The sequence below is a fragment of the Alternaria postmessia genome, assembly GCF_024291825.1.
Source record: "Alternaria postmessia strain BMP 2775 chromosome Unknown scaffold_2, whole genome shotgun sequence".
NCBI classification, from domain to species: domain Eukaryota; kingdom Fungi; phylum Ascomycota; class Dothideomycetes; order Pleosporales; family Pleosporaceae; genus Alternaria; species Alternaria postmessia.
This window is the reverse complement of record NW_026260075.1, coordinates 741,022-766,136: the sequence shown is the minus strand read 5'-3', so window position 1 is coordinate 766,136 and position 25,115 is coordinate 741,022. Positions and strand designations below refer to the sequence as shown.

Below are 25,115 nucleotides of genomic sequence, written 5' to 3'. Positions count from 1 at the left end.
TGCGCAATAGCAAAAAGACCACAACAACATAACACAGCCCACTTGCAACGATGAACCCCGCAGCGGTAGCACTTAGCGCATGTAAACAATCGATTACAAGGTTAGACAGCCTCATCGGGATCGCCTCCGAGCGGGGGTTGGGGGCGCCACAGTGGGTTATAACAGCGCCGAGGTACCGACTACAACGACGAGTTCCAAGTTATTACAGTTTCAGCATCAGCGCTTGTGAAATACGATGGAGGCCCGTGTGTTTTTGGTTAACGGTTGTTGAGTCAGTCTCCACTGCCGGCACTAACCAGAACCAAAATTTGAGGATCGCGATTCAGATACTGCAGAAAACAAGGAAATCCTGACTGGTGTGTGTGTGTGTGGATTGGATGTCAGTTGTCTCTTTGGTATGGATGGAAACCAACATTGTCAAGGGGGATTTGTACATTCATTATCCTCATCATCATGAGATGGTCGTAAGCGAGGCTTCTCACTACGCCGAAAAGTTGAAACAATATATAGTACATGAATACTTTTGGTCATAACACGTTCTTGCGAATGCTTAGATCAGAGCTTCACCTCTAAACATGGCTTCCCTGACTTCCCTGACGACATCTGCCCGATCACCCGGACCAAGCAACACGATACCCCTTCCTCGCCTGCCCATACGACCCGTTCGACCAAGACGGTGAATGAAATCGATCGTGGTATGTGGGACATCATAAAGAATGACATGGCGAACGGAAACGGTGTCGATACCTCTTGAGCCCAAGTCGGTTGTAACAATGACCTTTGTGTTGGGTAGGATGCGCTTGTTCGCCGGCTCAGTCTTCTTGTCTTGGTTTTCTGCAGTTTCCTTGGTGGATGCATCGTTTGTGAAGGACTTGAGGATATTGGCCTGACGAGTGGGATCGGTGTCCCGGTGGAAGGCGTGAGCATCGATACCCTTCTTGACAAGGTATTGTGCTACTTCTTCAGTGTCTTCGCGTTCGTTGACGAAGACTAAGACACGCTTCGTGGGTATAACTTCCTTGCCTTCGTTGGGGTCGAAGTCGGCGGATGCCTTGCCAATCTGCCAGACTGTGTCTGCGCAGGCGAGCATCTTATTGCCTCGATACGGGTCCTTGTTCACATCAACGACACCTAGCTGTACCCTTCGTGGGATGGCGTGGAGGTTGGGTGTGACGAGACGCTGCATGTCGGGGAATCGGTCGGCAAGGTACTTGTCAAGGTACTTTGGAATGGTGGCGGAGCAGAGGACGAGCTTTTTGAGGGAGGGGGTAGCGCGTTCGAGGATCTCGGTTGTGCTTTCCTTGAAGGAGCGGTCGAAGAGCGAGTCTGCTTCGTCGCAGATGAGGTGGGTAACCCGGGCAAGGATGTTGGGGTTGCTTTCAGCGATGCTGGCGAGGAGGGGTGGTGTGCTGATGACGACATCGACACCATTGGGGTTGAAGAGCTGATTGCGGATGACTGTGGCAGACATCTTGGCTGAGATTGGAGCAGCGCGAAACTTGATGGTGTGGGAGAGCCTCTTTGCGACGGCTCCGACTTGAGCAACGAGTTCGGCGGAGGGGACGAGGATGATTGCGCGCGGTCGTGCTGGGTCTACTGCCTTGTTTGTCTCTGGCTCCTCGACGGCGAACATGTCTGTCCTCCTGTCGTGTTCTTTGAGTGCCGCCTCTTCAGCATCTCTCTTAGCCTGCTCCTCGGCATCTTCTTTCTCGCGGACTTCCTCCTGTTTGATGGCGTCCAGAGTAGGAAGAAGGTATGCCAGTGTCTTTCCCGAGCCTGTCTCAGCTGCCAGTAGGAAGGAGTCTGGCCCACTCTTCTTGGTCTTTACTTTTGCGCGCACAGCCTTTTGCAGGCCGAGGAGGGCGGGTATAGCGACGGCTTGTGCGGGAGTTGGATTGCGGTATTCGAGGCCGGGCAGTGCATCGTTCACGGCGCGTAGTGTAGGTTCGGCGAGGGGGAACTTGTCGAATGAGTCGTATTGTTCGAGCTGTCGCTTGACGGCGGTGCGGTTGTTGTAGGGCACCTGGTGCAGCGAACTCTGCATCTTCAGGGCATGAAAAGGCTCCGACCGCGTCCTCCTCTTGCCGTCATCCCGTCCTGTCGCCGCCCGGCTGCCACGTGCTTCTCTCTGCTCTCGCATCCGTTCCAGTCCCCGTGGCACGTCGGTCCGGTTCAGAAAGTCGAAGGCGTCTGGCTTCCTCGTCGGCGCTCTGTCTGCTGTTCGCGCGACATCGTCTGCGAGAACCATGCGCGAGGGCCGGGGATTGTCGCGCCCTCTGAAGCCCGAGGAGGGCCGTGGTGGGCGTGAGGAAGAAGCGCCATGACGTTCCCCTCTCTCGCGCTGGACCTGGGTATATAGGCGGGTCTGCTGGGGGGGTGGCAGTTTCAAGAGGGCGCGCACTTCGCAAAACGGGCAAACTCTCCGCAACATGGCTACTTGGTTGCAAGTACAGGCAGGATTAAATGAAGAAGTCAGACTAGACTAGCATGCTCTGGCTACACTAAACCTTGACTAAAGGGATCCGACCTGACGTCGGCACTGCACAGGCGATCGTGCAGATAATTTCAGGCGCTAAGACGCGATAAGCGGCACGTTACCGGAGCAACTGCACGCAACACCGACGCCTTGCCTACATCCCGGCTATCAACACTTGATAGCACCAGCGGCCCCAACCATATCATAGTAAAGCACCCACACTTCCTCCTCCGCTTCTCCATCGCACATCTGCCCAAGCGCTCTGTCGGTGTCCTTCACTTCTCTGCCATTTCTTTAATCAGCGCGCATCCCTTAGTTCGCTGACTCGACACGACTCCTCGAGGGAGCCCATTCTTCTTCAGCAACACGACTCGACTGCCCGCTGCACGCAAACACCCGCACTGCGTCCGTCAACAACAGTCCGCCTTCGCCAGCACGAGCGTGCTCAACACCAGCCATCATGTCGCGCAATGAAGCGGTAAGCATAACTTCTCATCTTATTCTTCCTTTTTGCCTCCACTGTTTCGTGTGTTGGCCACGCGATGCTGACCGCAATGGCCACAGGTGTCGCCGCTGCGCATCAACAAGACACCTACTCCCTCGCCCACAAAGGGAAGCGGCCGTCCCTTGTCAGAAATCAGCCCCCATGAGCACCGCAGGAACTCTCCCAGCTGGAACCAGACAACAAAGGTATGTGCCGAGGCCGCCTTTTCCACCTGCATTCCCGCTGCATTTCCGCCGCCACTCCCATCTGCAGCCTGCTAACGTCTGACCCAGAAGATTATCCTCACCAAGGAGAGCTCGCCATTCCGCGACTCTTCGCCTTTTACTCACAGCCCGCGTCTCTTCTGGAAGGAGCAGACCACTTCGCCCAAGAGCCGCTTCGACACGTCGGAGAACGAGTACGAGGGCAGCTCGCCTCTCTCGCCCAAGCGCAACTCCATTGAGAACCTGAAGAAGCAGTCGCGTGTCAAGAACAGCAGTATGTTCGCGCGCGAGCAGAAACACGAGTACGATCCCAGCTCGGTCCAACCACTCGACCGCCCACTCGCTGCAGGACGCCCTCTTAGCACCGCTATCCAGGGCAACGCCTATGGCGGCAATGGCCTCCAGGGCCTGCGCAATGAGAACGAGAGCCCCACAAAAGGTCACCACCACAGCCGGTCTGAGAGCCAAACACGGATCCCCATCCTGAGCCCGTCCAAGACGTCACCAGCAAAGCTTCCCACACAATCTTCATTCGCTTCACCATCAAAGCCTTCTCCGTCTGAGGGCCGCATGTCGCCGACCAAATCTTCGCTTGTCAGCAACGGTCGCTTCAACTCGCCGCAGTACAATGGTGACTCCAGCGCCATCATGTCAGATGACGAAGAGCTCGTTCATCAGACTCCCCGCCCACTGCGGCGTCATGCTAAGAGTGTGACCTTCGACACAGCTCCACCCCAAATTACAGAGTTTGAGTTGGTCACACCCGACCCTTCGGTCGCCACAATGTCACGAGACGGCAGCTACGACTCCGAGGAGGAGACAGAAGAGGAGATGAGCTTCGACCAGGATGACAGCTTCGACGCTTCACTAGAGGACACCGATAAGACTCCAGTTGTCCTGCCTGAGGACTGGCGCCACATGAGTCCGCAAGCCGCAGACACTTCTCTGACCGATCTCTACGATGATGTCTTTGACGGGCGTGAGAACAGTCCCATGCCTTCAGCACGTCCAAATGGCACGACCAACGGATCGCGTGTCGGCTCAGTAGCGTCTGACAGCGATGCTAGACCACTTCCTCCTCTTCCCGCCATACAAGGTAGCCCCAACCGGCGGCGCGACTCAAGCATTGGCCTTTCCGCTGCCGCAGAGCGAGTAGGCGACAGGCGGCGCTCCCTTCCTCAGCTTCCGCAAGCAGCTGGTATCTCTAAGAGTGATCTTCTCAACATGCGCGAGGTGTCTATGTCGCTTGAGGATCGGTTGCGTTTGATGAACTTCGACGACGATCGTGATACAAGCACACCAACTCAAGAGATGCAAAACAAGAAGAAGGCTGTAGAGGTTGACGTTGCAGAAGTGGACGTTACAGAGTCGGAGCTAACGCTTGACGAGCCGAAGATTCCGCGTATCTCTCGCGAATCCATCCTCCGCCGTGTCAAGAGCCGCACCTTCGACGAGGGTGACGACGACGAGCAAGAGGAAGAGGACGAGGAGTACAGCACATTTGAGCCCGAGTACAGTCCTGAGCGCAGCTATGGCGACCTTGCTGACTTGGACCCCGATGTCCCCATTCCGTCACGTGAGGCCTCCTCCAACTTCGACGAGCATCCGCGTCAAGTCTCTGTCAGCGAGGCCGATAGCGTCGTCGACGCTTACAGTTACCATAACGCAGACAGGGCAGAAGATGACCATACTGAGGAAAGTGATGTAGATGGCAGCTCGATGTCTCAGCTTGAAGACTACGAACGCGAGTCCTCTGTCATTCGGCATCCAATGCCTCAACACTCAGATGACGAAGATGATACTAGCCAATACTCGCCTCAACCTGACGAACCGTCTATTGCGCAGAGCACCATCGACTCCTCCGGCCCATCAACGCCCGTTGCCGCTCCCTCTTCCCCTGTCTCGGCAGAGAAGCAGGTGCCACAGGACGAGATGTACTCTACATTCGAAGGCAAGGACGTGGACCTTAGCTTGGATCCTCTGAAGGCGTCTATGGCGACAGCACCAAGTCCATTGGACTCAGCCCCTAAGCTAGATGCCATGCGCGACTTCCTACGACGACCTGTCACGCCTGAAGCTCCCGACATGGACGAGGACCAGTCGAAGTCGGAGGACCCTGGTACTCCAGATTCTGTCATTCGTCACCCAATGCCTGTCTCTCCGGCTCCTCAAGAGAACGCTCCAGAGGTTCCTCAACGGGAAGCCACTATCCGAGGTGCAGGTGGAAAGTTGAAGACGCGGCCATCGCTGATTCCCGACGATATTGACATGGCCGCTACACGCCGCCAGGTCAGTGGCCAGCATGCTCCTCCTGTTCCTGAACGCAGTCCAAAGCGCCAATCAATGAGCCTCGAGCTTGGCAACGCCGACGACGAGAGCCATGACGAAGACGATACGCAAGTGAGCATCACAACCAAGCAGAACCGCATGTTGGACCTGCAGCTCGGCGACCTTAACCTTGGTGACGATTCGACTGACCTCAGCTTCGGGCTGGACAAGGAGTTTGATCACATCATTGAGTCACAAAAGGTACGAAATCTCTTTCCTATTCCCTCGCTCACCAGATTGCCTGAATCCATTGCTGCTGTCGCGGACACAGCTTGTCAGATGTCTGGTGGAAGCTTTATTCACAGGCACAGTCTCGCTAACGACATGATCCACGAACAGAAAGGATACTTGATGCGCGAGAACACAAAGGTCGTTGTTGCGAGCAGTCGCCAATTCAGCGACGAGAAGCCTCCTACTCCTACCGAGGCGACGAGCGAGGCAGCTGCCAAGCCTGTCTCTCGTAAGACGAGCGCCGAGCGCAAGCCTGCCTGGACAAAGGAGCCTTGGAATGGTAAGCCTCGTAGGAAGAGCATCCGAACGGCATCTGGTCGTCGTACTCGCACCTCCGAGGGCCCAGCGCCACCTCTTCCTGGCCAAGAATCCGCTGTCGCTGGCGGACTAGACTCTGTTGCTGAGCAGGGAGTTGACGGCGAGCCTGAAGAAGGTGAGGAGCGCGGCCTGGTTTTCGTCAAGGTTGTTGGCGTTAAGGACCTCGACCTTCCCCTGCCAAAGCATGAGCGTACCCATTTCCAGTTGACGCTGGACAACGGCCTGCACTGCGTCACAACGTCTTGGCTAGAGCTTGGACAATCTGCTCCCATCGGGCAAGAGTTTGAGCTTGTCGTCATGGATGACCTTGAGTTCCAGCTTACACTGCAAACTAAGTTGCAGCCTCCAGCAGTGCCCCAGGTTGTCGCTGCGCCTACTGCTAAGGCTGTAAATCACAAGAAGTCACACTCTGCTTTCCGCAACCTCCTCTCATCGCCAAAGAAGAGGAAAGAGCAGGAACGCAAGGCTCAGGAGGAGGCTGATCGCATCGCCCAACAGGAGCATCAGGAAGCTCAAGCCGCTGCCAAGCGTAATCAAAAGGCCACCGCATGGGATCTTCTCCACGACCTGGTCGGACCTGACGGCTCTTTTGCCCGTGCCTACGTTTGCCTCAACAACCACGAGAATCAAGCTTATGGTCGTCCATTGACCGTTGATATTCCCTGCTTCAACGAGTGGGCTGTCGACAACACCGGCGCCAGCAGTGTCAAGAGCAAGCGTGGAGGTGTTGTTCGTCGTCCACCTTACCGGGTGGGTAAACTTACCCTTCAGCTTCTTTATGTTCCCAAGCCCAAGAACGGAAAGGATTCGGACATGCCCAAGAGCATGAACGCTGCTATCCGTGAACTCAAGGAAGCTGAGCAAGTCAAGGACATCAGCTTCGAAGGCACGTTGAGCCAGCAGGGTGGAGATTGTCCGTACTGGCGACGCCGTTTCTTCCGCTTGGAAGGTACAAAGCTTACCGCTTACCACGAGTCTACACGGCAACCTCGTGCTACCATCAACCTGGCCAAGGCCTCCAAGCTCATTGACGACAAGAGCGCCCTTCAGCAGCCATCTGCTACAAAGTCTGGTGGTCGTCGCAAGTCCGGATTTGCTGATGATGAAGAAGGCTACATGTTCGTAGAAGAAGGCTTCCGCATTCGTTTCGCCAACGGTGAGGTCATCGACTTTTACGCCGACAGCCGCGAACAAAAAGAGGCCTGGATGAAGGTGCTCTATGAGACTGTTGGCAAAGACATTGCTCAGAACAAGGGCTGGGCTGCCATGGTCCTTGAGAAGGAGCGCAAGGAGAAGGCTACGCGGTCACAGATTGGCGCACCAATCTCACCAACCAAGTCGCATCCAGTGCCAAACTCACCGAGCGTCAACCGCCGGCCTTCTCACGCACGCACCCAATCTCACGACATATTAGGCTCCATCAAGTCAACTCCGTCAAGTCCCGTCAAGGGGCACGCCCGCACACAGTCGCATGCGCCTCCTCCACCTCTAAAGGATGTTCGCATGTCACACGCACCACCTCCACGACCGCGAACCCAGGAGTCAGGGAAGCCGGGACGTAGAGAGCAGGTTCGATCGATGATTTTCTAGTCTTCCTTTTCATCTTCATCGTCGATACCACTCATCTACTTTCTTTGAATCATTCACTTACTTACTGGCCTTTCTTTGTGTTTTAGCTTCGCCAATACTCTACTCTTTCGCACCGACTAAGATTGGGGTTTTGGAGACGGCGACAGGGGAGGAGAAGTTTGAAGGGATTGGGTGCTGCGCATCCATTTCCCGAGTTGAGCACGCCAATTCGATGAGCTTGGCATTTGAGTACATTCGCGCGGAGCCGCGGAAAAGTCGAGGGAGCGTTGCTGCTTTCGTTTCCTTGTATCATGTCTTATCATTGTTCTTGTTACTGTCTGGCGCAGGTCGGAGTTGTTCCATTCCTGGAGTTGGAGGCTATGGTCTTATGATACTCTGCATAATGATTGAAGGAGCGATGAAGTACATGGGGTATGAGTAGCAGTTGTATACGGCGGATGAGAATATAACATGACTTCAAAAACAACGTGTCTTGGGTGACTGAACAAATGCAGCTGATATACAGGAGTGCTATTCTAATATTCAGCATAGTAAATTGCGAATGGCGGCGTGCACTGTCGTCTGGCGACTTAAGCAAATTACCTAGCATGGCAGCCACGGCGTATCTCATCATAGCGGGAAATGTTCAAAAGTACTCGAAGACTATTGTAGTCTCAATTCTGTAGGCAATGAGCTTTTCTAGCACTTTGATGCGTGGTGATAATTTTCCGCGATATTAGCATGACGTTGTCCGGATGGGAAAATCACACACTGTCTGCGATGCTTATACACATAGACACAATGACACCATACACAAGATTCTACTCACAAGTCACATACCTGCATTCATTGCTTTTCACAACGCTAGATCTATCGTTGAGCCAGCCGCACGAAAACAGAAAAGTAGACAAGCAGCCTTCTCGTGATACGAGAAGGGCCAAACTGCGACACGACAATAGCTGCTGTCGTGCAACGCAGCACTTGCGCATCCCATTTAGCACGAGCAAACAAATGACAGCTGACATGTCAGAGTATTTCCAGTCGGTGAGCATGAACACACCGTGCTGCAATACTTACCTGTTCTCGTTCTCGTTCTTCGCTCGTCATTCTCTTCTTTTCAGACGAACGAAGGATTGTAGTGAACGGACCTTGAAGTATCGAGATCCTTATATGTACCTGGTATAGGCGATACCTGTGCTTTTGGTCTGCGACGAGAGCTAAGAGTGCCAATGTGTTTGTAGGAACCCCATCTAAAATCACCGGGAAGTATCCCTTTCTACAACAAATCCGGTTTTCCTGTAACGGTCCGCCGGACGTGAGTGCTATGGGTGCATCGCATTCTACACCTCCACCCCTCGTCGAAGTCAACGCTCCTGGAGGAAAAGTCTTAGTTCCCCCTGGTGCGTAAACCTCTTTGGTCCTGCTCTACACCTCATCCATCTGTCCTTCCATTGTTATTGTCCATACTTATACGTCTATACAGGGACGGCATTTAGTGTCCACCCACCCTCCTACGCGCGCTCAAGATCCGATCCGTACACACGAGGTCCCATATACACACCCTGTCCACTACCATATCGTGGCGGACACCAACACCAACGTCCGCGAAATCGACCCTACCCTCGGTACGGAGGACCAGATATAGATATCTCCGAAGAGAGTGACGATAGCGAGAGTACAGATTTGAATATGATGGAAAGCAGAAGTCCAAGAGGTATGCGACGTCAAGTATCCAAAGGCTATCCCGGCGGTATGATGGGTGGTGGTGGCATGTCGGGAATGAAACGCAGAGGTGGGCTAAGGGGTTTTGAAGGTATGGATCCGAGACCCAGGTCTGCGCCTGAGATGCAAATGGGCGGATATCCAGGTATGGGCGGTATGCCAATGGGTATGCCTGGGAGTCCAAGAATGGGGGGTATGGAAACTATAAGGGGACTGGGTGGTATGGGCGCGATGGGGGGTATGCAGCCACCTGGTATGCCTCCAGAATACACGTCAAATCCATCGATGCCTCGATTTGGTGCTGGCGCGGGCATAAAACCGTATGCAGATGTGGAAGTAGCTCCCAGCCAGTCATCATCACGAAGTAGCCCAGACACATCTCAGCCCACACGACGAGCCGGCCGCAAAATACCAAAACACTACGAGCATATTCCAAAGGGTGCATACGCCAACGCAGAGAAGCATGGACGAAAATCGCGCTCCCGCGCGGACCCGCAAACGTCAGCCCGTCTAAACCGCGGCCAACCTTGGAATAAGCAGGTTGGCCCTTCAGGGGGCGAGTTGCTTGGGGGCGACGCCTTCCTTGACGCCTGTATTTGCACCACAGCTTGCAACTGCAGGAAAAGCGAGCGCGTCATATACCTTGCACGAAATGACCTCCGTAAAGGCAGCGACTCAGACGAGGAGGATTATACCTACGGTAGCGGTGAGATCAGGTACATACTGAAAACAGATCTAGGCAAGGACTGTGGAGATCACTCGGGCTGCAAGAAAAGCGAGAGCAGTGACAGTGAAAAAGAGCAGAAGAGCAAGAAGAAGAAGAAGGACAAAAAAGAAGAAAAGAAGCGGAAAGACGAGTTCGACAAGTTCAAAGAGGATATACTAGAAGCGCTCAACGGGTTGCAAGACCTGAAGAAGGACAGTCACCAACGAGATAGAACCGAGAGCGGCCCCACAAGACAACCTTTTGGAGGGGCAGGCATAAGGCCGAGTGCGTTCTCGATCAACGATATGGATATGAATCCACGAATAGCCCAGCAGATGGGCATGATGAACGGTGATCCGTACGGCACGGGTCGGATGCCACCTGGCATGGCTGATCCAACAGGTAAATGGCGCATGCATCCTAGTATGGAACTGGGTAGAATGGGCGGTGGCATGGAAACTCCTGGTTTGGGAGGCTTTGAGAATGACATGGGTGATATGGGTGACATGGGGATGATGGGAAATCTATACATGCAACCTGGCATGATGAACAAGAAGGGTATGCGGCCCAGCTTCATGTTGCATCGTGGGGCGAAGGCAGGCAGACAGTTCAGCAATGGTGGCATGAGAATGGACATGGACATGGATCAAATGGCCGCAATGTATGGCAGGGCCATGGGAGGTGGCCGCGGAGGTATGATGATGATGGGTGGTGGAGGTGGTGGTGGAGGCAGGCGAGCCCACTTAGACTCGGAGTCTGATGATTTCGATCTTGGGCTCGGGCCTTCAGTGCGGTCAGGCATGCGACAACAAGCTGGCCGTGACCGGGCCGGTGGGTATCATCATTCCACTGTGATATCGATGGTATACTGAAATCATGTTAGGACGTGGCAGTAGGAGACCAGGCAATGAAGACAAGGATATCCCAATCAGGCGTGACTTCGGAGGCAGCCCGCTTGCAAGGGCCAACGGCAGTCAGGATCGAGGCAAGCAGCCCCGAGTTGATACAGATGACGACGATGCTTATTGAGAATACGACACCTTAAACTTGAATAGTTCTTCTTGGGTGAGCAACGGCACGGAAACACTAAGAACGTCGGTCAACATTTGCAGACCAATCATTGCGTAGAAGCAAACCTTCTTTTTTGGGCGCATCATGTTTCGCCCATAAGTCGATCATCTCAGCGTAATTCAGACGCCCTGTTTCGCGTGGTTGGGAGTTGGCAATGAAACATGTCGATCCGCGGGCGCGGACGCACCCCTCTCGTTGCTGTGGCAGGGGCGGGGTTGAACTGACTGGCAGATGCAGGCTGCAGCAGTGCCGAGAACGTGCAGGATCGGGCTTGCTCAAGCTTGGCTGCATTTCTACATGGCCAACCTCATTGTTGGCACGACCCGCGTTAACAATATTGGTGCGCCTTGTCAGCTTCTGCTTGAAGACAGGTTGAGGCGTTGGACTAACTTTTGAGTGTTGGGCAGCCACAACTCATGCAGCTGCAGCTCGATAGGGCCCGTATTGGGCACCACAATATAATGATAGCAAAGCATTGTCCCTCGCAAAAGACGAATGACGAGAGTGGCATGCAGCACTGGCAAGCAAGAACATGCGCGAAACAAGTCGTCATTTAGATGTTTTGATTCGTTATCTGGGCTAACCTTCTAAGATGAGCCGTGTGGAATTTATCGCAATGTCGCATGGCAACCGCCATGCAACCAAAATGGATCTCTCGTGAGACCGCCGTCATGATGACATGGGCGTGTATGAGATCTATCATAGGATTATGTCCATTCCAGTAGATCTTCCCGATCTGTGAGTGTAGATGCCTACATGAATGAATACCAACCGACCAACTCCTCGCTTGTAACGCACAGGAAGTTAAGCAGAAACCAGGGGAAATGAAACTTCAAGGAAATGGGAAAGAAAAGGAAGTTTGTGGTTGTGCTGTGCCAAGCCGCGTGACTGATGCGCTCACTGAACCATCTCAAGAGACCGGTTCAAGGAGAACCACCTCACTAGCCTCTATGGGGCGCACCAGCCGAGTCCGGTGGTGGCAAGACCGGCGGCGCTTGCAAGGCGCTTGCCGCGTTCGTTGAGACTAAGGATCAGCAACTTCTTCTCGGCCCAGAAGTTCTCGAAAGCATTGATGTCGTCGGAGGAGAGGGCACCCTTAGCACGCTTAGCCTCCTGCCACTCTGTATCGACCTTGTAAGACTTGTGACGTAGACGGGGAAGGGCCTCAGTTCGCAGGTGCGACAGCTCAGCAGCATACTTGGCGTCGTGCGACCTCAGCGGCGTAGAGAAGGAGCGCTCACGTGAGCGAGAGAGCTCTGGGGGCCCTAGGCAAATGGGTGAACCAGGGCACATGATTTGAGATCCAGATACGCCAGAGAAAGCCGGAGTCGTAGGTGAGGCACTTCCTGACTGAGAGGCTGTTGATGCAGTAGTGAGAGGCGAGGACGAGTCAGATTGGAATACACTGCTAGCGTTGCTGATTGTGCGGAATTTGGGAGGAGGGAGTTCGTCGAGGTGAACCAGAAGCTCGTCTCCAGCAGCCTTGGGGTCGACTTCGAAGCTGTCGAAGTGCTGGTCAAGACGCGCGAAGCCTGATCTAGTTAGCATCAAACCAAGTGTACGGAGAATGGTTAGACTTACCAGTCAGAACAGCGGCGCCTGCACGCTGAACATCAGTTAGGCTAGACTGGACTTGCTTGGGAAGACAGTCCCAGAGTTGCTGAGGGCAGTTCCAATGGCGTAAGTGAATAGGGTCGTAGCTGAATGCATCACCGTCCTTGGGGCAGACGGTGCGAGCAGTTTCCACATTGGAGGCAGTGCGTGAGAGGCAAGCAATGGTCTTGCGACTTGAGTTGCGGCGCGATGTTGGGATAGGGTCATGATAGACAGGGTGGGGAGATAGTGGAGCAGCCATAGCGGCAGTGTAGTATGTCGAATAGGTTTGTGTGGAGTTGTGGTCGACAAACAGTGGAGGTTGAGACTGGGTAGTGGATTGCGGGGTGCACAGCAATGAGTGATGCTTGTAAAGACTCAAAGGAGCGTGAGTGGTATTTGTAGAGAGCGACGGGAATCTTCTAGACAAATATTCTGTGTGTGAGGTGGTGGAGGTGGAAGGGTAAAAGATCGCGGAAGCGCTGGTGATCGAAGGTCTTAGCGGAGTAAACAGGGCGAGGTGTGGAGTCGGGCAGGGGTGTGCGGGCACTTTGCGGGCGGCGTTGGTGCGTGTTGATGGTTATGGGAATCTACGGCCCAAGGCACTTTCCCATATAGCTTGACGGAGCGACTACGTCAATTCACGGTGCGAGAAGCTGCACGGGCTGAGGAATCGGGGATGCCGCAGGTGTAAGGGTACAAGGCCTGGACGGATGATGAAGGGGTGAAGGGGCGGGAAGGCTGTGCCACTGTGGTTGGTGAGCCCAAATGCCCAGGAGCTTGACAGTGAAATTGCGGGCTACTGTGACGCAGGGAAAAACGCTGTGCGTGCGCGGACAATGAAAAAGGTGCTAGGGCGAGATTCCCAGACTTTCGGGATCATGGCTGCCCACCTGCAGTTGCTGCTGCACGGCATGCCCGCCACGCTATCGCGACGCAAGAGCATCCCAAAACGAACCTCTCGGCATGTCCAGATCCAGCGCCCGAATATTGCTGCTGCTCGTCTGCTGAGGTGGGCTGAGGCCAAAAAAGAAAAATTGCCAGCCAACTTACATGATACGTCACTGGGCCGTCGCTTCCTTGCGGTCTCGGGCTGATCCGGAACCGAGTTGGCTTGGGGGCGAGGCGCAGGCTCCAGGAATGCCGAAACCAGCCACACACACTGAAACCGCTCGAGTGTGAGGAGAGACGTGTGCAAACGGCTCGAGGAATGCTCTAAGGCGTCTTTAGTACTCGCGTTTCAAGTTTGAACATCAGCTGACTGAGGTACATATGTACATGGAGGCCGGCGCCTACTTACTGCAGTAGCGTAGCTATAGCTTTGGCGGGGGAAGTCGCGTTAGCCGAAGTCTCTGTCAAAGCGCAGGAGTGATACGGAGAGATGGATTGAACGACTTGTCTTGTCCAACTGCGCGCTTTTGTAGCAGACCCCGACTTTGGTCCTGGGCTGTGTGCGGGCGATTGCGAGAATTTTCATCTTGACGTCTCTGGTTCCGGCCCCACAAACTCTATCTCCATCTGGATTGTGGTCTGCTTGTCGTCAGCACGCGTTCAACGACGTATGGTCTCTGACCAATGCCTGGTCGATCTAATGAGCATGCCAGACGACGTAATCATGTAAATTGACACACGACACGACACCTTGAACGTGCTGCGTCCTGAGGCGCTTTTCACATGCATGTCTTATGATAGTAGTATTACTTAGTACTACCATCACTGTTTGCTCTTGGGTGGTCATCGACGACGCGTCTGAGCCACGTTCCCGAACTCTTCCAGTCTGGCATAGCCCGCACGCGTCCCAGTAAACCCCTCATCACGGTACATCACGCTTTCATGCTTTAGTCTTCGCGCGACTAGTGGACTACTCGAGCCTGTGTTGCGCACTGTTAGCACCATACTGAGACATGTGAAAGCCGTCCCACCTTTGGATCAAGTGCACGCCCGAAGCCGTCTCGACCATGCCGCTCACCTGGCCCTTCTCCAGGTCAAAGGCAGCCTGCTCGAACTCCTTCTGCATGTCGCCCCTGCCAAAGAAGCCCCTGGTGACGTTAGTGTTTCTCCCGAGGTCTTCAGCGTCGCAACTTCTTACAGATCTCCTCCCTTGCGAGCGCTGCTGCAATCTGACTCGGTGGTTGCAAGCTCCGACAGAGATTTGGCGTTAGGGTCCTCCTTTCCCTCCTCGTAGGCCTGGATCTGCTTGTGGTAATTCTCGATCATCGTCCGCGCTTCTTCCACTGAGCGCGTAATCTTGGGTTCCCGCCAACTAGCCGGGCGTCTGCTGTCGCGATGCTTGACAAGGAGATGGGCGCATCGGATCTTGCCCTCAGTACCTGCGACGGCTGCCGGTGCGACGCCCTTGGAGCTGTGGTTGGCAGCCATGTACGCCTTCAGCTTGTCTGGGTTTGTTCCCTGTGGTGGTTCCCATCGCGAGTCTTTTGTCTGGGCGTGGAAGTAGTATGGGAGGTTCTTTGTGTTGGAGCGGCGCACCTCCCATCCTTCAGGGAGTCCAGTCTCGGCGGACGACTGCAACGCGTGAGTTGGTGCATAAGGTAAGCTGGATTGCGAGGCGCGATGCTTACCATTTCTGCTGATGTTGTTTCTGTAAAAGTAGAATGGAGTATGCTATGGTAGAGCGCAAGTAGTGCAGAGCTTGATAGGAGTCTCCGCACGGTTGTTATACGGGCAGCGTGGAGCGACGTCTAGAATTGCAGGCGGTGGACAAGGCGATCGGCGCTTCAAGGTCATAATGCGGGGGCGCCTTACAAACAAAGAGCGCGGCTCTGCACCACAGCAACAGCAGCCGAATCAAGACGGGTGGCCCGCGCTCACCAACGTGACTCTGCGCCGACTCTGACACTGACGTCTCTTTCGCGATACACTTTTTCTCGACTTTTCTCGACACGCGCAATAATACGACCGACACGACTGCACTCGCTACACGAGCACACACGAATTACGACCTTTGCACCCACCACATCCGCACCCAACATGGCGTCTCCAGCAGCACAGATGGGAGGCTCCAAGGGCGGCAAGGAGCCCATTCTCTTCCGCTTCTGCTCAGAATGGTGAGCAGCCTGTCGAGGTCCCCTGCGACAAAGATCATCGCTGACCAAGTGTAGTTCCAACTTGCTGTTCCCCCGCGAAGACAAGTCCGAGAACAAGCTGCTTTTCGCCTGCCGCACATGCAGCTTCACCGAAGAAGCGCCCTCATCCTGCGTTATGCGCCACGAAATCGCGTCCACAGTCGGAGCCACAGCCGGTGTCACAGCCGAGGTTGCTCAGGATCCCACGGTTGGTTACTCCCTGTCTGATGCCCAAGCTGCCCAGGCCGCTCTTTCTGAGGAGATGCCCTGCTGCACCATGTGTGGCATGCCCATCATGTGCCAGGAGTGCGGCGAGGAATCGGCTCCTGGCTTTGCGCTGGAGGCCGAGGACGAGGACCCGCAGGCAGAGCGTCCCCAGCAGGAGATGCGCGAGGAGGATGAGATGTTTGAAGATTACGACGACGATTACGATGAAGATATGTGGGACGAACCCACGTCTTGAAAGCGCCCCCTGCGTCTCCCACCAGTACAGTTGCTTGCTTGCTCTTGAGCGTGCTCGCTGACTGTACCCGTGTCTAGTTACCGCGTATCCAGAAACAATGCACAGAGTGCGGCGAGAATGAAGCCGTCTTCTTCCAGTCGCAGCAGCGGACCGCCGAGACGGGCATGGTAAGTATTCCGGACAAGTTCACGAGCTATCCTGACTCTCTTAGGCCCTTTACTACGTGTGCGCCGGATGTGGTCACGTCTCGCGCCCGTCCGATAGCTAGGAGGACGAAGATATGAATGCATGTAGCTGGCGTTTATTCTCACAACATTTACTGCGAGGAGTTCAGGAAAAAGCGGTCTTCAGATACCCGTGGGTATAGTTTAGTGGCATACACATAATGTTACATTCCAAAGCGCTCCATAGACTCCCAAAAATGCATCTTTCACCCCACGGCCATGCCGTCATACGTGTATAGGACCAACCATATGTCATTACACATGCATGGGCGCTAGCGACAAGATCTTTGACCACTGCTTCTGCCTCAGTTCCGCCGCAACGACACCACTGACTCTGGATCCAATAGGTTCGCCAGCCTTGTTGATCAGCACGCAGGCATTGTCGTCGAACTTGACTACACTGCCGTCCGGTCTCTGCCACTTCTTCGCTGTCCGTACTACGACCGCGTGTCGTACATCTCCTCGTCGTACTTTGTTCGCTGCGCTGATGGAGACGCTGTTACCGGTTTCCGGACCGAAATTTCGCTGCTTCTTTACGACTACTACTATGCGGTCGCCTGCTTCCATCAGCTTTTGTTGCGAGCATGACTCCCCTGCCACGGTGCACTAGACGTACCGACTTTCGCGGGGCGTTTCGATCGGAGGACGTTGACACATTCGACTATGGCGGCGCCTGAGTTGTCGATGCAATTTACGAGGGTCTAGAAGGGCGGATATCAGTCCTTGCTCTGCCGCCTTGATCGCCGGATTCGGCACACCTTTAATTGAATCATCTTGAGTGCCTTGTTGTGAAATTGCGATTACGACTGCCTGCCAAGATGCGCGCTGTTTGTGGTTGTGCAGTGGGGTGGTTGTCTAGGTCGGCAGCATCAAAGTTGCAAGTCGTAGTGTCGGGCTTTCTCTGGCAGTTCGGCGGCTTGCGCCGTCACCCCAGTCTTCTCGCTTATGCTTTCACCCCAGCGCAAGTGCCTATGCGCGTCTCCATAAGCAGGGCGGCTGAGTACAGGGATATTGAGCGCCGCGAGCCTTGTCGAGGTCACTTACTCCCGCACATACTCGTCGGGTGAGCGGTTGCGCCCGTCGCTCTTTCCTCTCCTTGCGCGCATCGCTGCTATTGTCTGGGGCGCTCCCTCTCCTTTTCGTGTCCCTGTTATTGTACTTTGACGGTGAATGCGTTGTCGCTGCGTTCCTGGCTACAAGAACGTCAGTCAGCCCTACCAACCACCCCTTTAATCACGAAACCCTACGACTCCTCACGATCTCCACGACCCACGGCCGCTGGCGCATACACCCTCGACCTCATTTCACCACCGCGTCACGCGATCATGGCGCCTTCAACGAAACTCACGCTGGACAAGCTTGCCACCTTCGACGACATCATCACCGACGCGCTTGTCGACAAGCTGTACTTCTGGGCTAAGATTCGCAAGAACAGAGGCGGCCGATTCACGGGATCAAGAGGGCTACACGAGGAAGATGTTGCCGACATCATCCGGCAACACGTTGTCTGGGAGAAAGACCCAGCCGAGGCAGTGCACAAGTTGTTGCAGTTGCCAGGACTGCGCAGGTTCGTGAACAGTCTGAAGGACGAGCGGGACCAGGACCAATTCAGGCGACATCTCCGGAGATACGTCAACATCTACATGTCAGATTGCCAATTTGAGGTCACTACCACCAACCGCTATATGATTACCGAACACGAGGCTTCAATCACCGCGCGAAGAGACATCAACCCCCGCGAGGAAATCAAGTACTTGACCGGAGTGCAAGTGGCAATGACAGAGGAGCAAGAGAAGGTGTTGGAGCTGGCGCGCAAAGACTTCAGTTTGGTGATCTCCAGTAGGAAGAAAACGCGCTCGTTGTTCCTAGGCCCCGCGCGCTTCGCCAACCACGATTGCGACGCCAACGCAAAGCTCACAACCAAGGGCTACGATGGCATGCAGATTGTCGCAGTGAAGCCCATTCTTGAAGGAGAGGAGATTACAGTCTCTTATGGCGAGGATTATTTTGGTGACGATAACGAAGAGTGCTTGTGTAATACTTGCGAAAGTCTCCAGCAAAACGGCTGGGCGCCCATGAAGCGTGTTGAACTCAACGACGGCGAGAACGAAGATGAGATGCAGGTCACAGACGAAGTACATACAGACGACACCGCCTCCGAAACTATCTCTTCTTCCGCCAAGAGGCCACGAGTTGACTCTACAGAAGAGGATCCTTCGTGCGACTCGACACCAGCCCCGAAACGTGCAAGATTCGAGCAAAAGAGTTCACCAAACAAGCAGCACACATCCAATCTCCTTCGGAAAACGACGCTCAAGAAGGCACATAGCACATCGTCGTTGCGCCAGGAACTCCCAGTGTCGAGTGTCGAAGACCCGGCGACCAGCTTGGAGGAATCGCCAGAAAAATCGCACGAGAATCGCAACCAGCAGCATGAGGGCCTTCTGACAGTAAACACGGATTTGATCAGCTCGTCACGGGAACCGTCTCCACAGTCATCTATAGCGGCGGCCTCACCCAAGTCGACTCATTCGTCTACAGATGCTACATCGATAGACGAAGATCATGCACACGAAGTTAGCGATCATAAGGAGAAGGTCGATCCTCAGACGATACAAGATCGCCCAGCGCTTGGGGTGGCCATAGTGAAGGAGGAAATTACTACGACAACGGTAAACGCCCCGTGGCCCTCCCCGCCTGCAGACGAAGACGCATACATGTCCGATCTCAGCGAACTTTCTGAGAGCTTCGAATTTGACGACGTGAACCAGCAGATTGTCAAGCGCAAGCCTCGACCTACCCTACGCACGACACGTTCCAAATCGCGCTTCGACGTTCAGAACCGCGTCGGGACGCCGATCACGATCGAAGAGGGGGACGAAGCCGATTATGTCGAGAATACACGAAAGCCAGGTGACTACATGACATCAAACGCTCTTCTCTCAGCCAAATACTCCAAGTGGGTTAATTGCCAAACATGCGACACAGATTTCGTTCAGCAGGACGGCTACAACACGCGTAAAGAGTGCCCACGATGCGAACGCCACTCGAAGCTCTATGGCTTTCCCTGGCCCAAGACTGAAAGAGAAGGCAAGCACGACAAAGAGGAGCGCATTCGCGACCACCGCACTGTTCATCGCTTCGTCGACCCGGATCAAGAGCGCCAACTGAAGCGCGATAAGACTAAGAAGGTCATCCGAGAGCATATCCGCGAACGCTTTTCAACACCGAGGAGTGCGAGGGATACCATGAGCTCAAGTATAGAGGTTGATAGTAGGAGAAAGAGGAGGCGTGTGAGGAAGACAATGTAAACTCGTTGATCTTCCAGGCAGCATACATTTGGTCATAAGACAAGAGAGTAGATAAAGAGGAATCTTGTACACTACAAGGCTTCGACATGCGTTCAGGCATAGGCCATGTGTACACACGATTGCGCTGAAGAGAGGGGTATAGCGACTGCTTCAGAAGAGGAGTATGCGTGCATTGTCTTCATTGTTTTGGTCTTTACTTTTGCATCAGGCGTGTACCATCTTCGCGTTATATACTTCTTTATCATCTCTACTGCATTCCGGGGGCATACACTTGCATACAAGCAGCGGCGTTATAATCAACATTTAGCATTCGGGGTAGTTGCGCTGTACGATACCATAGGATACGAGAATCACGCTATAGAACGAGACAACTCCTGATACTTCGATGCATTGTTTGCAGCTCATCAGGTCGTACAGTGAAAGGAGACTAGTAGGGGGAGAACCGTATGCGTTTGTCTATGTGCTTCCTTCTCTCAACACCAGTGACCTAACTTATTGCAAACTCTCAATCACTTCCTCACCCTCTTGTTTCGCTCAACCCCTAGCCATCGTAAGTGCTCCTGACGATGTGGATGTGAGATGTACACTGACTTCTTACAACCACACTTAGTATCCAACAGTATGCTAGAACAACCACGACCCAAACTTTACATAGTCTTCTACGAAAAACCAGACGATGCTTTACCGACTATACTATACCAGTCCAACAGTTTGACCGAAGCAGATCGTTACCTGGATGAGTACGTCGGGGAACTTCCGATATCGTATCGTGTTACAGGCGGGGCGACAAGTGCTGATTGGCTAAGAAGATTCCATATAGAGAAACGAGGAGCTCGCCTCATCGATGGGAGGGACATAGTTGTGTGGGTCGAATGTGCGGACATTGTAGACGGATGCTTCGAGAACATCAAAAGTGGTGTAAACGGGAAGGACGGAATAAGCAAGTTGATTGCTCAGCATAGTAGAGATAGGGAAGCTCCTGATTCATCATAACTTGAAGGTCAAACCAACAACTATCTAATCACAGGTTTAGAAGATGATGTCTAGTCAGTTTGCTACTATCCTCATGCTTCGTACCGCTATTTAACGTCATGATTACCTGGTCTTTGTTGTAATCTTCTGACTACATCTTTTTTCTCATTCTTTACTCCCTCATGTCTGTTCAACCACCCAAAGGCTACCTCATCCTTCGGAACCTAGATCAACAAGCAGGTATGGAGGTGCTATACATGTTCCATAACTTGGAATTAGCACACCAATATCTAGGAGTAAACGTGGTAGGCGAGAGGTACGACGTTTTGAGCAGAACCATAGATAATGGGTTACAACGGCTCCACCTTCATGATCGGTATACCTTTCGTGAGATGGATGTTTGGGTGGAGACTGTCAATATCATGGACGGGTGTTTGATGGATAATTTTGTTGGTGCAGATGGGATCAATGGCCGGGTAGAAGATTTCTGGACGCCAATTGATCGTGAAACGTTTCAAATTAGGTTTGCAGGTTGATTGTCGTCAGCAAATGTGACGGATATGAAGAAGAGCTTGAAGATTGATAGCAGGGATGGTGCTTAAACTATCTGACCTTGTCATAAAAGGTCTTGTCTGCTTCCAGATTGTCGTACGTGCTCTCCGTTCCCTCGAACTTGTTCCTTAAATATACACTCCTAAATCTGCCAATACGCTCATCTTTGGCTCCAAAAACCAAGTCATCTGGATCGTGTATTTCGATCTTCTGATCTACATGAACATTTCGATCATGAGAGTGAACGTTGATGAGGCCTGGTATAGCCATTATGTGCTTCATACGCTCCTGGACTGTGGCATCGTCGGGGGAATGGAATATGAAGTAGAGTAGCTGGGTATCTGGATGGCGATAGAAGGTAAAGCTGGGCCTATCATTCGGGAGTGTCGCTGCGACATGTTCGGGGATGATGCCGTTCCTGATGTAGCTCAGTTCGAGAGTTTCGGTGGCGACGTCAACGAACTGGAATAGGTTAGCGCTCATAATGAATGTGCGTATTGAAAAGGGGTACCATACCATCTGCACGGCTGTACATGGAGTCTGTAGCTCCCTCAGTGCCTCCAGAGCTTCAGAAGAGATCTTGTTCTTCATGCGACGATCACAAAGCCGACATTTGTTCTTCCTGTATTCCACGTCTTCCAGATCACTCTTACTATGCTCAGAGCAACCACATGACTCCTTTTTATCGCATTGGATCCTTTTAGTACTCAATGAGAGAGCCTCTGCGTCTCGTTCTACCCAGGATCGAGCATCTGTGATCTCCGCAATTTCCTTGCATATAATTGAGTATGATATATACCTTGCGCCGAGTTGTTGTACGACACTGTGTCTGCGTTCGAGAAAAAGGTTTCGAAGTTCTTCCTTGGCACGGTATGGCACATATGTGATGAATGTGAGCGAGTCGCCACGGCGGAGAACGATATAGGCTGGCTTCGATGTATCGAGGTTGCTTTCAAGCTCATTCAGCTCTAGTTGAAAAGACTCATGATATTGACGTATAGGGGCATGAGCTTCGATTCTGTTGTCTACGAGATCAAGGGGAAGGGCGAAGCAGAACTTGTCCTCTATAAAGGCCCTAAAAGCCAACTCTGGGGTCATTGTTAGCAGGAATTGTTGTACGGGTTGTGATTTCTTACCAGCTGAAGTGTTTTGCATCGCTGGAATTGTGTGTTGCGTCAAGTCAGTATTGATTCGATTCAACAATAGAAGTACTGCTAGTTGAAAGGTGAGGTTGCATGGCTGCCTATTGCGGATGTCCGCCATGAGTCGCTACCAACCCGACACGCGTCTCTCATTGCGCCAGTGACTAAAACTATTCGCGGCTGGTCAAGGTGTCACGAACCAACGGATCAAGTCGATGGAGAGAGGCGCACACAAGCCCCTTGTCGAAAGGATGCCAAACGTGCGGAATTCCGCTGAGTGCGGAGCTGGTAGATCATTGCCGGCTATATTTGTTTAAGGCTTGTTTAGTAAGTGTAATATTAGTGTTTAACAGACTTCGCAACCTAGATGTTGTTGTGGGCAATGTGAAGTGGATGATAATGCAGGTGGTTGGTATCTTGGTCGCAATACCTATGATGACGTCGGTCCGCTGGTTCATGATTAAATCGCGCTAGACGCGTCGGTCGTTAACAGTCACGCCGCGTTCAACCACCGCTCCAGCTATTGCCATACTATCGCAAGGCTATCTTTGCGTGCTTTGAATACGGGACAGGGACGGGACATCCAATCTGAGTGAGATGCTGGACTATTGCATGTGCTGATCTCCTGTTAGGCCTTCCGCAAACTGGGGCACCGGAAGATGCGCCAATCGAGACTGGTTCTGGGGACACCGATTTCTCTCTCCCGGATTGACTTTGCAATACTGATGAACAGGGAGAGTTCAGGTGCGGTCGGAAGAACGAAAAACAAGAGTTGCATCAATGTGTCCTATCGTTACATTTTGCTTTAAAAACACCACACTATCTATATACATTCCTATGTTTCTTCTCATGCGCAACCTGTCCGACTCTTTAGCATTTCCGCCACTCTAGCTTCCAAGCAGCGTGTTTGAAATCATACGTCCCAAAGTCACCTTGGATGACTGGTCTGAAATTGACATTTAAGATACCGGGGTTTCCGTCCGTACCAGTGCACTTCGACCACTTAAGGTCCGCAGTGCTGCTTCGTACAGTGATGTAGTCTTTGATCTCAGGACCCGCGCATGTAAGACCGCCGGTAAGTACGCCCTACAGATGATCAGCATGTTATATGTCTTACCGAAATCAACAAACTTACAGTATTCCCAGCATTCTCACTCCAGAAGACTTGCGTGTACGTATCCAGCCCACTGTTTCCCTTCAAGTTGACATCGCCGACATAATCAACCTGTCGGACAGCGACCTGCCAGCCGGAACTAGCCCCGGCCGACTCAATGTGCACAGCACAGTTGTCTGTTGAGTCGCCCTTGAGTTGCGTGAAGGAGACGCCGGCGGTGTCACTGAGAGTTGCGCTATCTGTCTTGACGGAACCCGAGTCATTAGGACATCCTGAGCCAGAGAAGACGATGCGCGTTATTGTTGGAGAAGAAGGTGGGGCGGCGAGGGCTAAGAGCGGAAGGGTGGCGAGTGAGAGTAGGGACCGCATTGGTGGCGATGGGGGTGAAGTCTAAATTGTTATACTGATGGTGCAGCGATGTTTGAAGCGCGATACGGGTCTCTAAGTCAAATGATGATGAGCTTGATGGGAGGTCATGTGTATATATTCGATGTGTTCTTGCAACGATCGTGATTCTGTTCTCTTCTTATATGTCCTGCGCCTAGTCTAGCTTCGCTGCTGCCGTCTCAAGCTTCTTCACGAGATCTGCATCATATCTAGATCAACACGAATTCTGGCCACCGTATAGCACTCTGCCATCCCTTTACTACTAATATCCAATAGCCGTTCCGTCCACTCTCGACCGCATACTATGCATATTTACCCATATTAAGCGAGCCGCAACCCAGGCCTAATGACCCTCGTCTCCGGTATCACCAGCATCAAGGACAGCGTGTTTGATAGTCGGTTGGACTATTCTGGGCTTCCCCGCAATATCGTAAAATGAGGATGGTTGGGCTTCTGGAAGGGCGAGATCTGCGGTGCATTTGGCCGGGTGGCGATCAGGGTCGCGATTGACTGTATTAGGAGCCGAGAAATAGATTATATGAGCAGAGGGTTTCCTTGTGTAAAAAAGGTCTTCGTATTAGACATTTGAGGGCTGATCTTGAGGTTTGCAAGCAATGTGACGCTCGATGTTTATTTACCAAACTCACTGTGGTTTTGTAACGTGATTGGTGTGTTCAACAGGAAATCGGTTTGAAAGCTATCGAGCTATCGACGGATGATTAGGACCATGCGATGCGCTTGCATCTGGACAATGGCATGCTTGGAAACTGAGTAAGATAATTCGAAGCTTTACGAGGCGTTTTACTACTCGCATTTAGCAGGACTATTGCGCATTCGTGTCTTCGGGCCAAAATCTCTCTCATTCAACTAACGGCCTCACGCTCCTACACTGTCCAATTGCTATAGGTTCAGAATTGATAGAGGTAATCGACTTCATCATCTTCGGAATACGAACGTTGCACGAGCCAGGAAGAGTGCGCGTTGTCAGATGTTGGACAATCGGCGTGATGGGCACGGGGACACCGTCTCATCAATCCTTGTCGACGCTAACATAAGCGAGTGACCCGCGACTTCCCGCTGCGCTGGGCCCCGTCTCTCCTCCATGCCCAGAAGTCATGCTTGAACCTCGGAATCTCATCTCGATA

At 53.0% G+C, this 25,115-nt stretch overlaps 9 protein-coding genes across 9 annotated transcripts; 4 read left to right on the top strand and 5 right to left on the bottom strand.

Annotated features, from left to right (window-relative positions):
• Positions 1–550: 550 nt before the first annotated feature.
• On the bottom strand, positions 551–2,248 carry MRH4 (RNA helicase; the record flags this gene model as incomplete). Its single annotated transcript, XM_051727013.1, has 1 exon — positions 551–2,248. The coding sequence occupies one exon, from the start codon at positions 2,246–2,248 to the stop codon at positions 551–553; it is 1,698 nt and encodes a 565-aa protein (XP_051593438.1).
• A 688-nt stretch (positions 2,249–2,936) lies between these two features.
• Positions 2,937–7,651, top strand: J4E82_000692 (uncharacterized protein; the record flags this gene model as incomplete). Its single annotated transcript, XM_051727012.1, has 3 exons — positions 2,937–2,954; positions 3,041–3,166; positions 3,254–7,651. The coding sequence occupies 3 exons, from the start codon at positions 2,937–2,939 to the stop codon at positions 7,649–7,651; spliced, it is 4,542 nt and encodes a 1,513-aa protein (XP_051593437.1).
• Positions 7,652–9,583: 1,932 nt separating this feature from the next.
• On the top strand, positions 9,584–11,087 carry J4E82_000691 (uncharacterized protein; the record flags this gene model as incomplete). Its single annotated transcript, XM_051727011.1, has 3 exons — positions 9,584–9,590; positions 9,618–10,889; positions 10,942–11,087. The coding sequence occupies 3 exons, from the start codon at positions 9,584–9,586 to the stop codon at positions 11,085–11,087; spliced, it is 1,425 nt and encodes a 474-aa protein (XP_051593436.1).
• A 990-nt stretch (positions 11,088–12,077) lies between these two features.
• Positions 12,078–12,984, bottom strand: J4E82_000690 (uncharacterized protein; the record flags this gene model as incomplete). The annotated part of the gene is made up of 2 exons (XM_051727010.1): positions 12,078–12,661; positions 12,711–12,984. The coding sequence occupies 2 exons, from the start codon at positions 12,982–12,984 to the stop codon at positions 12,078–12,080; spliced, it is 858 nt and encodes a 285-aa protein (XP_051593435.1).
• A 1,599-nt stretch (positions 12,985–14,583) lies between these two features.
• On the bottom strand, positions 14,584–15,216 carry J4E82_000689 (uncharacterized protein; the record flags this gene model as incomplete). The annotated part of the gene is made up of 3 exons (XM_051727009.1): positions 14,584–14,761; positions 14,812–15,154; positions 15,210–15,216. The coding sequence occupies 3 exons, from the start codon at positions 15,214–15,216 to the stop codon at positions 14,584–14,586; spliced, it is 528 nt and encodes a 175-aa protein (XP_051593434.1).
• A 494-nt stretch (positions 15,217–15,710) lies between these two features.
• Positions 15,711–16,268, top strand: J4E82_000688 (uncharacterized protein; the record flags this gene model as incomplete). The annotated part of the gene is made up of 2 exons (XM_051727008.1): positions 15,711–15,787; positions 15,842–16,268. 2 exons carry the CDS (start codon positions 15,711–15,713, stop codon positions 16,266–16,268), a joined length of 504 nt encoding a protein of 167 aa, XP_051593433.1.
• Positions 16,269–17,817: 1,549 nt separating this feature from the next.
• On the top strand, positions 17,818–19,803 carry SET9 (Histone-lysine N-methyltransferase set9; the record flags this gene model as incomplete). The annotated part of the gene is made up of 1 exon (XM_051727007.1): positions 17,818–19,803. One exon carries the CDS (start codon positions 17,818–17,820, stop codon positions 19,801–19,803), a length of 1,986 nt encoding a protein of 661 aa, XP_051593432.1.
• A 1,575-nt stretch (positions 19,804–21,378) lies between these two features.
• J4E82_000686 (uncharacterized protein) lies at positions 21,379–22,425 on the bottom strand (the record flags this gene model as incomplete). The annotated part of the gene is made up of 1 exon (XM_051727006.1): positions 21,379–22,425. One exon carries the CDS (start codon positions 22,423–22,425, stop codon positions 21,379–21,381), a length of 1,047 nt encoding a protein of 348 aa, XP_051593431.1.
• A 914-nt stretch (positions 22,426–23,339) lies between these two features.
• J4E82_000685 (uncharacterized protein) lies at positions 23,340–23,952 on the bottom strand (the record flags this gene model as incomplete). Its single annotated transcript, XM_051727005.1, has 2 exons — positions 23,340–23,555; positions 23,605–23,952. The coding sequence occupies 2 exons, from the start codon at positions 23,950–23,952 to the stop codon at positions 23,340–23,342; spliced, it is 564 nt and encodes a 187-aa protein (XP_051593430.1).
• Positions 23,953–25,115: the final 1,163 nt, after the last annotated feature.